This window comes from Budorcas taxicolor, chromosome 7 (assembly GCF_023091745.1).
Source record: "Budorcas taxicolor isolate Tak-1 chromosome 7, Takin1.1, whole genome shotgun sequence".
In the NCBI taxonomy this organism is placed as follows: Eukaryota; Metazoa; Chordata; class Mammalia; order Artiodactyla; family Bovidae; genus Budorcas; species Budorcas taxicolor.
Window position 1 is genome coordinate 8672193 of NC_068916.1, and position 11859 is coordinate 8684051.

The window sequence follows — 11859 nt, forward strand, 5'->3', positions numbered from 1 at the left end:
CAATCTCATTTATGACAGTAAAAACAAAGGCAGTGGGACTTCCCGGGTGGTCTAGTGGTTGAGAATCTGCCTTCCAATGTAGGGGACGCAGGTTCGATCCCTGGCCGGGGAACTAAGATTCCACAGGTTACGGGGCAACTAAGCCCACGCGCCTTTATTAGAGAGCCCTCGGGCCGCAAACTATAGAGCCCACTGGCTCTGGAGCCCGCATGCCACAACTAGAGTGGAGCCTGCATGCTGCAAGAAGACCTTGCGTGTCCTAACTGGAACCCAAAGCAGTCAGACCTGAACAAACGTGTTGAAAAACAAAAAGAGAACAGCAGCAGGTGAGTCACTAGAAACAAGGCACTGAGCACACTTCTGTGGATGGAAATGAAGACCTAGCAACAGCAAGCGTGCCCACGCCAGGCAGTGATGCTGAGTGGGAACGGAGCCAGAGCTGCCCCAGGAACTTAGAAAACTTCTGGTGGGCTGGAGACAGGCAGGGGACCAGCAACAAGAATGCACATCTGCCTCCTGCACCTCCAAACCTGCCCATGACTTCAACACAGTGACATCGCCTGGCCTGACCCCCGCTCAGCCCTGTCCCCGGGCCCCATGCCACCCACTCACTCCTGCAGGATCTTGCTGTCTGTGGTCTGGGGGTAGCCGAAGTCCATGAGCTCGTCCAGCAGCTCGTAGATGATGACGAAGTTGTCTCGAATGCTCTCCTCCTCCAGCTCCTTGAAGTATTCTGAAAATACCTGCAGTGTTGCCGTGGGAGGCAGATCAGTGTGAGGAGGGATGAGGAGGGATGAACGCCTGCACAAGTTCATTGCACTTCGTGACCCGAGGCCCCTGCCAACAGCCCTTCTGTTCATAAGCTGTGTTTGCCCGGTTCCCAGGAGTGCTCGGACGAGGTCTTGGGCTCAGGGAACGTGGGCAGGAGGACAGCAGTGGCTGCCTGTGACGCGGGAACCAGACTGGGGGTGTGCAGGGGTCCTCTGAGACCTGCTCAGAAGCCCGAGTTCCCACCCCTGCAGGCCCACTATCCTTTCCCTGACAGACACCTCCAGGCCTGGGACCCCTTCCCAGCTTCTCTTTCACCCTGACCCTTTGCCTCTGAGTCAGGGGTGATTCAGACGAGGGACAAGGGCCCCTGCGGACAGCACAAGTAGCTCTTTAGGCCTCTCATGACCTCCCTGAACCCCAGTCCGTACCGTTGTGCCTGCAGATAAGCCTGCCCCATTTCAACAGAAAATTTCAGAGGATGAAAGCAGGGGCACCAGGGGAGCCAAGAGGAAGAGGAACTCAACAGAAGGTCTTTCAGGAGCACAAACACGGAAGCAGGAAGGCAATGCCAGTCACTGCAGGGAGGAGAACCTTCCTCCTTCCCTCTTCCCCATCTCTACACCCCAGGACTGCAACTGCTGGGCCGCTCCTTGGAAATCACAAACAGCACCAACTGGCCCACGACAGCTTGGGGAGCCCGGCTGCCCCTCAGCCTGCACGTGGGGCCTCTCCTGCCCCGTGTCCTCACCACCCTGCCCCCCATCGTGGAGTGGAGGAGACTGCTGAGAGGGCTGCACACAGCACCATCTGGAATATAAAAGCTTTCCTGGGCGCACCCCAAGCTTCCTGGGTCGGACTGTCCACTCTCTTCAACCCCATGAAGCCCCTACTTCAGCCAGGCCCCTCCATCCACCTCCCCCCTGGCCTCCCTGCTGCCTTTAGGTTCTTGTCCCGCTCAGCAGCCAGAGAGGATCTTAACTCAGGTCTTGTCAGTCTCCTGCTTAAAGGCATCTCCCACCTCGCATCAGACTTGTAACAAAACCTGAACGCCTCACTAGGCCCTGTGCAGCAAGCCCCACCCTGAAGCCCAGCCCAGCCACCCTGCGGACAGCTCCACCCCCTGTCCGGGAACACTGGGCACCACAGGCACTTCTGCCCCAGGGCCTTTTCACATGCTGCTCTGTCTCCCCATCTCGCTGGCAGCTGGGCCTGGCACGTGTCACCCCTCTCTAAGGTGGGACCTCAGGCCACTGCGCCTTTAGAGGCCCCCCAAGGAGATTCTGAGCAGAACTTGGCTCCACCCTCCTCCTGCTTAACCCACCTCCCCAGTCCCTGACTCAGCGGGTCACTCTCCAGCTTTCCACAGCCAGCTGGGGGCACACCTGTCCCGCTTGGAAGCAGGGCACACCCCTGGCCTGAGCCTCACCTCCTGTCCATTTCCCTCTCCTCACCAGGCAGAGGGGCAAATAAGGCCGGGGCATCCCACTCACGGATTAGGTAGAGCTCCCTCAGGCTTGTTCCTGGGGTCCAGCTCCCCCAGGGACGCTGTGGCCCTCGGGTGGCCGAGATGGGGAGGCATGCTGAAGGGCCAGGGCGACGGATGCCCTTCACGGCCCCTGTGCCTCAACTCACCTGCACCACCTTATAGAGGAAGGAGAACACCAGCGACACGCACGCGTTCTTCTTGGAGGTGGCGACCACTGCATGGCAGCCACAGTTAAGGAGCGTTCAGACGTGGGGCTGCCACCGCCCAGACTCCCGTGCCCTGCGTGTTTTGGAGCTGCTCCCAGTCACTGACTCGGCCCTCAGGGTTCCCCAGCTCCTGGTCTGAGCCAGGCCTGGGCACTGTGGTCACAGACAGGGGTGGTCCCGGCTCCCAGGGAGCGCTCAGCTGACAGAGGGGCAGCAGGGGCACAGGAAACCCACCCCAGCGGCCGGGTGAGGGGCACTGCCCACGGGAGGTGACGCCTGAGCGGAGGGCTGAAGCCCGAGGTGTGGCAGAGGGCACTTCAGTAAGGTGAGCAGCCCCGGGGGAGCAGCGCCACTCATCCTGGAGCGGAAACCAGGAGCACAATCTGCCCTCCTCCAAAGCCCATAGCCTACAGGGCCCTCCTGAGGTTCCCGGCTCCCCGGCCTGGGCCGACTCTGGCTCCAGCCTGTGTCGACTCTGGCTCCAGCCTGTGTCCTTCCCCCTGAAGCAAACCCTCTGAATGAAGCCTCTATTTTCTCACCCACGGGCTTCCAGGTGGCTCAGTGGTAACAACCCACCTGCCAGGAAGGAGCTGTGGGTTCGATCCCTGGGTCAGGAAGATGCCCTGGAGCAGGAAATGGCAACCCACTCCAGTAGTCCTGCCTGGGAAATCCCATGGACAGAGGAGCCCAGCAGGCAACAGTCCATGGGATCACAAAGAGCCAGACATGGCTTAGGAACTGAACAGCGATATCAACATAATAGGGGCCTGGGAGTGGAGTCGCCGAGGTGATGTGTGTAAACTGGCACACACTCCGGACATGGGGACGTGTCCCCAGCTCCTGGGGTCAGTGTGTACTGGGAACTTCCTGTTCCTCTTTCCTTAAGGGTTTGATCACCTGGGAGAACCGTTTCTTTGCACTGCACCCTGGCCAGCCCAGTGCCAAGCTGTGGGCTCCAGGAGGGAGAAAGGGGCCATCTTCACCCCACTTCCAGCTTCATCCCGGCCCAGCACAGGGCCACAGGAAATGGACGCTGGGCCGATCAGGGGAGTGCTGGCTTCCCTAGACCAAGCAACACGGGTTCCAGGTGCTTTCTAAGGAGGGGCAACGGGCACCTCCAACCCTTTGGCTGGGGTTGGAGACTGCCACCTGATGATGGAACTTGGGCTGGAGGTGAGCAGATGCCCACTCAGGCAGGGTGCGCTGAGCACTGGCATCCAGAGGGACGAGCCCTCGCTGTCTCCTCACCGGCTGCCCATGCATGGACACCAGGGCCCCACTGGGAACTGGTCTGACGGCTCCTGCTGAGCCGGCACCGCTACTCCCCCACCCCCTACAGCTGGGCAACCATGCCCAGACCCAGGGCAGCTTCTCAGACAATCTCTTGCCTGCCCCACTCTGCAGAGCTGCCCCCTCTAGAGAGAGGTGAAGAAACAGAGGTGCACTGCAGGGAGCCAGGCCTCAGGGCAGTGGGCAAGCGCCCCGGGCCAACGCCTTCCACCCCGCAACGTGCACACACAGCACGAGGGACAGCCCTGCTCTAATGCAGCTCTGACCTGGCAGGGCTGTATGGACCCAGGATTCTGCATTCCCAGAAGGCCCCCAGGGGATGCTCTGGCCCCTGGACCACATCTTTGCTAGCAAGGTCGCGTCTGTCTCCAAGAACATGGAAAAGGGGACAGAGCCCATGGTGGCTGGGCGTGATGCACGTCCACAGCTCGGCTGACGCAAACAGCGTTGCAAGGAGGGGTCACTGCTGTCACTGGACCAGGGGGAGGTGAGGACCTGCCTCCAGCCACATGGCGACCGGAGCACGGGGCTGTGGGCTGCAGAGCTAGGCTCTGCCCGCAGCAGTGCAGATACCAGAATGCACCTAGCGGGGTTGACCAAAGCCACGGGATGGCTGGTCAGACCTCCTGGATGGGAACTGGCTTAGCCAGGCCTCCCCATGGGCCTGAGCGCAAGGGGCTCTGAGATCTGGGCAGGGTGGGGAAGAATCTCTCCCCTTCTCTGTATCCCCGCACCCCTCACAGTCCAGGCTTCTGCCCACCCCCACCTCCTATGTCTGCTTCTGATCCCTGAAGTCCGGTCTACACTCAGCAGCCAGAGAAAATGCAGAAAATGCAAATCAGACCGTGTCAGCCCTCTGCCTGAAACCCTTCCAAAACTTCCCAACACACTTCATTCAGGTGGTTTCCTACAGGGCCCTGCAGCGCACACCCTGCTGACCACTGGGCCTTGCTCCTGCCATGCACCCCACTCTAGGGCTCCAGTCACCCCCACTGCAGCTGCCGAGTGAGACTTCACCCAGGCCTAGCATCCCTCATGCCAGCAGACACCTGAGGCAGACACCTGGCCTTCCTGCAGGTCTCCACTGGGATATCCCTTCCCAAGCAACCCGTCCTGGCTCCTTGGACCTCTGTCCCACCTGTCATCCTTAGGCAGCAGGGAGCTCCAGAAGACAGGGCTGCGCCTGATGGCCCCCCGCTGGCCTGATCCAGCCAGCCCTGGGGACAGCAGCTCTCAGTTGCACGTGTGTGTGTGTGCACACGCGCACACACACGCCCACACAGGAGCCATCTCCCCCACCCCCGACAAAGGGATACGATACAGGTTGTTGTGCTTGATCCACATGAAGCGGACGCCCCCGTGGGCCAGGATGGGCGACAGCATGCCCTCCTCCTCCTTCTCCATCAGGATGGGCATGAAGTGCTCCACCTCTGACATGTCCACGTCGCCACGGTAGTTCCGGCAGATGAGCACCTGGGCGGGTGGGAGAGAGGGAAGGCACTTTCACCTCGAGTTCCACCACCCTCCGGCCCTCCTGGGAACCCCAGTCACGTCTGTCCATCGAAGGGCCATTCGATCTCCACGCCCCAGGGAATTCCGCAAGGAAATCTCTTCCCCACATGAACATCTACTGGGGCTACTGAGAGTCCTGTATGGGGGCCCTGGGAGGCGGCTGTGGGGCAAGAGTCCAGGACTGAATCACGGGGAGACGCCAGGTTGTGTCCTGCAGGCTCTAAGCGCAGACCTCCTCCACGCTGTGTTCATGCACCTGCCCTTCTGGCTCTGTCAGGAGAGGGGCACTGCTGAATGTGCACACCTACTAGATCCCGCCTGCGGCCTGAAAAGAAACCCTTCTCGTCTCTCTCATGGGTCCAGACGTGCAGCATCACTGCTGATGGGAATGTGAAATGGGACAACCACTTTGGTAAAGTTTGACCGGTTCTCAGAAAGCTAAAATCAGCTTATAACCCAGCCATTCCTCTCTCAGGTATTTATTTATCCAAGAGAAAGGAAACCAGACGTCCACATGAAGACACAAGTGCGGATGCTCACAGCGCATTATTTGAAGTAGACTCAGGTTGGCGAGAATGCCAACATCCTTCAAAAGGTGAGTGGAGACAAGAATTGTGTCCAACCACACTACAGAAAATTGCTCAGCTATGAAAAGGAATGACTCCTGACACCGGTGACAGCAGGAGGGAATTTCAGGATCACTGAGCCAAGGGAAAGAAACCAGACAATGGAGACCGGAACTATGTGATCCCACCTAAACAAACACATCCCGGGAAACGGTAACAGAAAATACATTAGTGACTGCCTGGGGACAGGCTGGACAGGCATGGGTGTGGGGAACCTTTAGGAAGTGACAGAGTGTGTGCCCCTGGTTTTCTGGGTGTATACAATGATTGAACTCATCAAACGATATGCTTTATATGAGCAGTCAGTTACACGTAACTCACTGAAGGAAAGAAAAGGAGGTGTGAAGCTACACCACGGTGAGCAAGGCTCTATGTGGAGATGCTACCCAGGGCAGCTGCTGTTCCCGTGCATCCCTGAGGACAGCCAGCTGCAGGACACAGCCATGTGCAAAGAATGACACCACTGCGCCGACCAGCCTGGGAACCACCTGCCTCAGGACCTTTGGTGTCGCATGCTTGCTAAGTCGTGCCCGACTCTTTTGTGACCCCCACGGACTGTAGCCCGCCAGGTTCCTCTGTCCATGGGAAAATACTGGAGTGGTTTGCCATTTCTTTCCCACAGAATCTTCGTCTCATAAAATACGTTGTCTTACTGCTGCCAGCCAGAGACAGTGGTCAAGTGAGTGACCGAGAAAGAACCTTCCTTTCCTAGTTTCTCGTTTGTGGCCTACAGGCAAGGGACCCTGTGCACTTATTGCTGTTCGGAAGGTCTCTTAGAGACCCAGCACCCAGTGGGTGAGCTTGTGGGTACCTGGCCCAGGGACTATGACATACCCTCTCATATATTCTTTGCCAGGAATATATGCTGCCTCATATAAATCCCGCCTAGTATAAAGTGGACTGATATTTTTAAAGCGATGAACAGTGATGGCTGGAGAGGTGGCACCACCTGCCTGAGGTCACACAGTGAACAAAGGACAGCCCAGGTTCTAACCCCACTTCTCACTCCCTGTAGGGCCACTTCCACTAGATAAACATTGCTCTCCTGGGCTTCTTAAGCCCACCTTCTACTCCAGGTTATCCAACTTTGGAGGATGCAATTGGCACAGAGCCCCTGAGGCCCCAGTATATTCTGAGGAAAGAGCAGGGAGTTATATATTTTGCTCGCCTTCATCACACAGGCTGCAGAGGCCCACTCACTCATGCTCTCCGCCATACACTATGCGGGGCCTGGGGACACCAGGGTGACCAAGACAAACAGGGTCCCTGCACTGAGCTATTTGCTTGAAGGGAGATGAGAGACTCTGCAAGGGTGAGACCTTCAAACTGAGCCCTTAGGATACAGGTGGGATAGAGGCAGAGGGGACAGTGGAGCTAAAGCCATGGGATGGGAGGCAGAGACCACAGTGGGTACCTAGGAGCACTGGTTAAGTACAGTGAGGGCAGCCTTGGATCCTGGCCCATAGCAGCTACTCAGTAAGTGTCTCTGCAGTGAGCGTGGCGGTGAGGCAAATAAGGGCAGGATAATGCCCAGGTCTCTAAATGGGCACCTGTGTGGATGGCGGTGTCACCCCCTGAGAGGGAGAGAGACAGCAGGGCTGGGGGCTGGTGTGGAGCTCATCTGGGGAAATGCTGAGTTTGTGACGGCTGTGAGACCTCCAGGGTGTCCTGATGGCCCGCGGATCTCCAGATGAGTGCTCTGGACTTTGGTACAAATTCAGGGGTCATTGGCACAGTGACAGAAATCAAAGCCTGCCCCTTGGGACTTTCCTGGCAGTCCAGTGCTTAAGACACTGAGCTTCCACTGCAGGGGACACAGGTTCAATCCCTGCTCGTGAAACTAAGATCCCGCAGGTGGCGAGGCATGGCCGAAAAATAGGGATGAATGGAGTCAAAGCCTACCCCAAGTAGAGCAACAGTACGTGAGGCATGCCAGGCCCAAGCAAGAGGAGCCCACATCCGAGGGGAGGGCAGGAGAGAAGGGGCAGCAGTGAGAGAAACGGGGGAACAGGGACACAGCAACCCCGAGGCCAGCGGAAGCTGCCGAGGAGGAGAGTAGTGGTGCCAGAAGCCGCAGAGGCGAGAGAGAGAAGGGCAGCGAAGTGTCCTAGAGGGCTTTCCATCAGCTCAGTGTGGCCTCGCCAGTTTCCCTGGAGATCAGAGGTGCTGGCTGGCAGGTAGACGTGTGGTTGTGAATTTCCTTGATGTCCCATTACCTTCCTTTTTTAGTGAACGCAGTTTCTGCAGAAGGCAGACTTTCAAAACACGAGGTCCAAGGGGCGTGGAATAATAAATGCGGGATGGTCAGGGAGGATGGGAGGCAAACCCACCCACGGCAGCCTCCTCTGAAAGACACCTATAATCAGGCTTCTCCCAGGCTACAGTCTCCTCATGGCGGCTGTTTTTCTTGGGATCAAAGTGGTCTCCTCCCGCTCTCCCCTCTGGACCCCCTTCACCCACGGCCCTCTGGGTCCCATCCTCCAGGATCCAGCACTACCCACGACTACCCTGCCTCAGCGGGCTGCCCCTCATCCGTGGGCCTAGTGTGACACCTCCGCGTCCACCTGACTGCCACCTGGTTGCCTGCCCAGCGCTGGCATCTCCCTCCTCCAGGAAGCCTTTTGTAAGCACTTCTCCTGCCAGCCCACACTGAGGTTGGGCAACTGCGTTCCCTGAGGGCCTCGACCTTGCCGTGGTAGCTAACTGATCACCTGGATCCAGCAGCTGCTTGGATCCGTCAGCTTCCACGCACCTCCCCTACAAGACCTCAAGGCCCATGGCGACTGTGGACCAGGGGTGGTGCTGCACTTGTCTCGTGTGTCTGCTCGGCAAGTTTACACACTTGCCTGAGGTCATGCAGCTGAGCAGCAGGGGCAGGTTTTGAGCTCAGCCTCCGACCTGCTGCATGCAAGGTGCTCATGAAATGTTTGCTGGAGGAATGAGTGATCTGAGGAGGCAGCCTGCGGGACCTCTGGTGACACGGTGGCCAGGGAGGAAACAAGAACACACGCTACATGGGGTGGGGGGTTGGAGGTGGGTGGGAAGTTCAAGAGGGAACACGTATATACCAATGGCTGATTCATGTTGATATATGCAGAAACCAACACAACACTGTAAAGCAATTCTCCTCCAATTAAAAATAAATAAATATTTAAAACTAAGAAGAAGAAAAAAACATGCTACAAAAACTCAGGGAATACTGCACCGTCCCACCCCTGGGGTGTCCTGTGTCTTTCCTTGCCTCCAAGGACTCAACCTTCTCAACCTCCCGTCCTCAGAAGGGAGCCGAGCACAGGGCCTCACTAGTTATTGACTTTGGGTGGCATCCAAGGAAGGCAACCCACTTAAGGGAGGTTTGGGAAAGTACTGGGTGTAGGGAGCGAGGGAGCAAGGGGCAGGTATTTCTACTCTTCACTCCCTCCTGCTTCTGGGCACACTCCTGCCCACTTCACCTGGGACTGGCACCCATGTTTCCCTCACTGATGTGGGGCTGGTTAAATGTTGTTGGCACTGTCCCATTATTGGAAGCCCTGGTGGCTCAGTGGTAAAGAATCTGCCTGTTCATGCCTGCCAATGCAGGAGACATGGGTTCGATCCCTGTGTTGGGAAGACCCCCTGCAGGAGGGCATGGCAACCTACTCCAGTATTCTTGCCTGCAGAATCCCATGGACAGAGGAGCCTGGTGGGCTACAGTCCACGGGGTCGCAAAAAGAGTCGGACAGGACTTAGCGACTGAACGACAACAAACTGTCCTACTCTTGTTACTCCTCAATGCAAGAGACCAGATACTCACTTGCCCTCTAGCCAGGACAGACTTGGGGGAAGGCAGCAGGCCACTTCTGAAAGGCTTCGAGATCCCTCATATAAAAAGCTTTCTCAGAACCCCCCCCCCCGGAAGGCCCGCTGGGAGCGGGTCCTAGGGTTCTACTGCTCCTTCACGTTTCAGCCGGTGTGTCACTCCCCCTGGGCAGTGCTCCCGTATCCCCGGTGGAGGCTGACTCTATTAGATTCTCACTGCTCCACCACAGCAAGTTACATTTATTTGTGCTTTTTAAGATGAGTGTCCCTCCCACTCACCAGATCGTGGGCTCCAGGACAAGGTTCAGGGACTGACTCTGGTTCCGCTCACCAAAGGCAGCCCAAGGCTTAGCACCCTGCTTGGCATTTAATAAGTGCTCCTCAAATATCAGCTAGACAGAGCCGCCACTTTTCTGTGACCGATGTGACCGTGAGCACTTTGTCTGTCCCTCGGTCTCTCCCTCTGCGAAAATAGCACTCCCGCCAACCACCTCACCTAGCCCTTGTAACTCAGTGTCACAGTGAACGTTAAGAAATTGCTTCAGGGACTAATACACAAAAATCGCTGGATAAACAAAACGGGCCGAGCTCCCAGAGGGCGGTACTGGCCCGAAGGTACACTGTCCCCGACAGGCTTCACCACCGCCGGTCAAGGGTCGCGCAGCCCCTTGGCGCCAGGCTTGGCTTCCCAGCCGGCTGCGGCCCGCGCTCTCCACCGCCTCGGGTTGCCCCGGTCCTCCACAGAGGCCTAAAACCCCCAACCCACAGACGTGGGGATGAGGGTCGTGCAGCCGGTTATCTGGCAACTGCGGCAGCCCACCGCGTTACCTAGCAACAAGGCAGGCCTCGCAGACCTAAGACCCCTTCCTGGATACCCAGCAAAAGGGTGGAGTCCTCAGGTGAGGCCAAACGGCTTCCTTGCCTAAGACCAAGGTGGCTCCCACTGGACGGCTACCTAGCAACAGGGTGGGTCCCCGAGGGGCGAGGCCCCCGCCGGTTGCCTGGCAACGCGGAGGGTTGGGAGCCCTTGGTACCTTGCCCTTCAGGTCCAGCACGTAGACGGCACTGGCGGACATGGCGGCTGCGGAAAGCCTCGGCAGAAGCCGAGGGCGGCGGCGACAGCGGGGACTGCCAGGCGGTGAGCCGGGCCGGGCGCAGCCCGCGACAGTTCCTCTCCACTTCCGGCCGGGGGAGCCGCGCGCGGACCGTTATGTCCGGCCGAGGAGGAGCGGTCAGGAATGCGCCGGCGCCGGGGGCACTGCGCACAGGCGCAGTTTGTCCGATGTGCCCTATTTCCCGCTCCTCCCTCAAGCATCCCGGAAGTAAGCCCAGAGGGGCGGGGCCGGGAGAGGCCTGGAGGCGGCGGGCGGGGCCAGCTGAAGCTGGGCTCTGTAAGGTGCCAGGCTGGGTGAAGCCATAGCAGCTGGAAACTCCCACTTTGCAGGCCAAATTAGGTGAGAACATCCTGGTGGTGGAACCCACCCAGAGCCATACGGAACTCAAAGTCTGGTGGGGAAGTCTAGGAAACAAATATACAGTCACCAATTGTGACACCCTTTATCAGTTCAGTCACTCAGTCGTGTCCGACTCTCTGCGACCCCATGGACTGCAGCACGCCAGGCTTCCCTGTCCATTACCAACTCCCGGAGCTTGCTCAAACTCAGGTCCATTGAGTCAGTGATGCCATCCAACCATCTCATCCTCTGTTATCCCCTTCTCCTTCTGCCCTCAATCTGCCCCAGTATCAGTGTATTTTCCAATGAGTCCCATCAGGTGGCCAAAGTATTGGACCTTCAGCTTCAGCATCAGTCCTTCCAATGAATATTCAGGAGTGATTTCCTTTAGGATGGACTGGTTGGATCTCCTTGCAGGTCGAGGGACTCTCAAGAGTCTTCTCCAACACCACAGTTCAAAAGCATCAATTCTTCAGCCTTCTTTATGGTCCACCTCTCACATCCATACATACATGACTACTGGAAAAACCATAGCTTTGACTATTTGGATCTTTGTTGGCAAAGAAATGTCGCTGGTTTTTAAAATGCTGTGTAGGTTTATAGGAAGCAGTAAGATGGTTGGATGGCATCACTGACTCAATGGACATGAATTTGAGCAAACACCGGCAGACAGTGAAGGACAAGAAAGCCTGGTTTGCTGCAGTTCATGGGGTTGC

General features: G+C 57.6%; 1 protein-coding gene across 1 annotated transcript in view; it reads right to left on the reverse strand.

Annotated features, from left to right (window-relative positions):
- The window catches only part of AP1M1 (adaptor related protein complex 1 subunit mu 1), a 31016-nt gene extending 20122 nt beyond the window's left edge, over positions 1-10894 (reverse strand). The window contains exons 1-4 of the mRNA XM_052642979.1: positions 10724-10894; positions 5070-5226; positions 2404-2471; positions 613-743 (exon numbers count right to left, since the gene is read on the reverse strand). Of these exons, the coding sequence (XP_052498939.1) occupies positions 613-743; positions 2404-2471; positions 5070-5226; positions 10724-10765 (398 nt within the window). The 5' untranslated portion in view covers positions 10766-10894. The remainder of the gene's footprint in view (positions 1-612; positions 744-2403; positions 2472-5069; positions 5227-10723) is intronic.
- Positions 10895-11859: the final 965 nt, after the last annotated feature.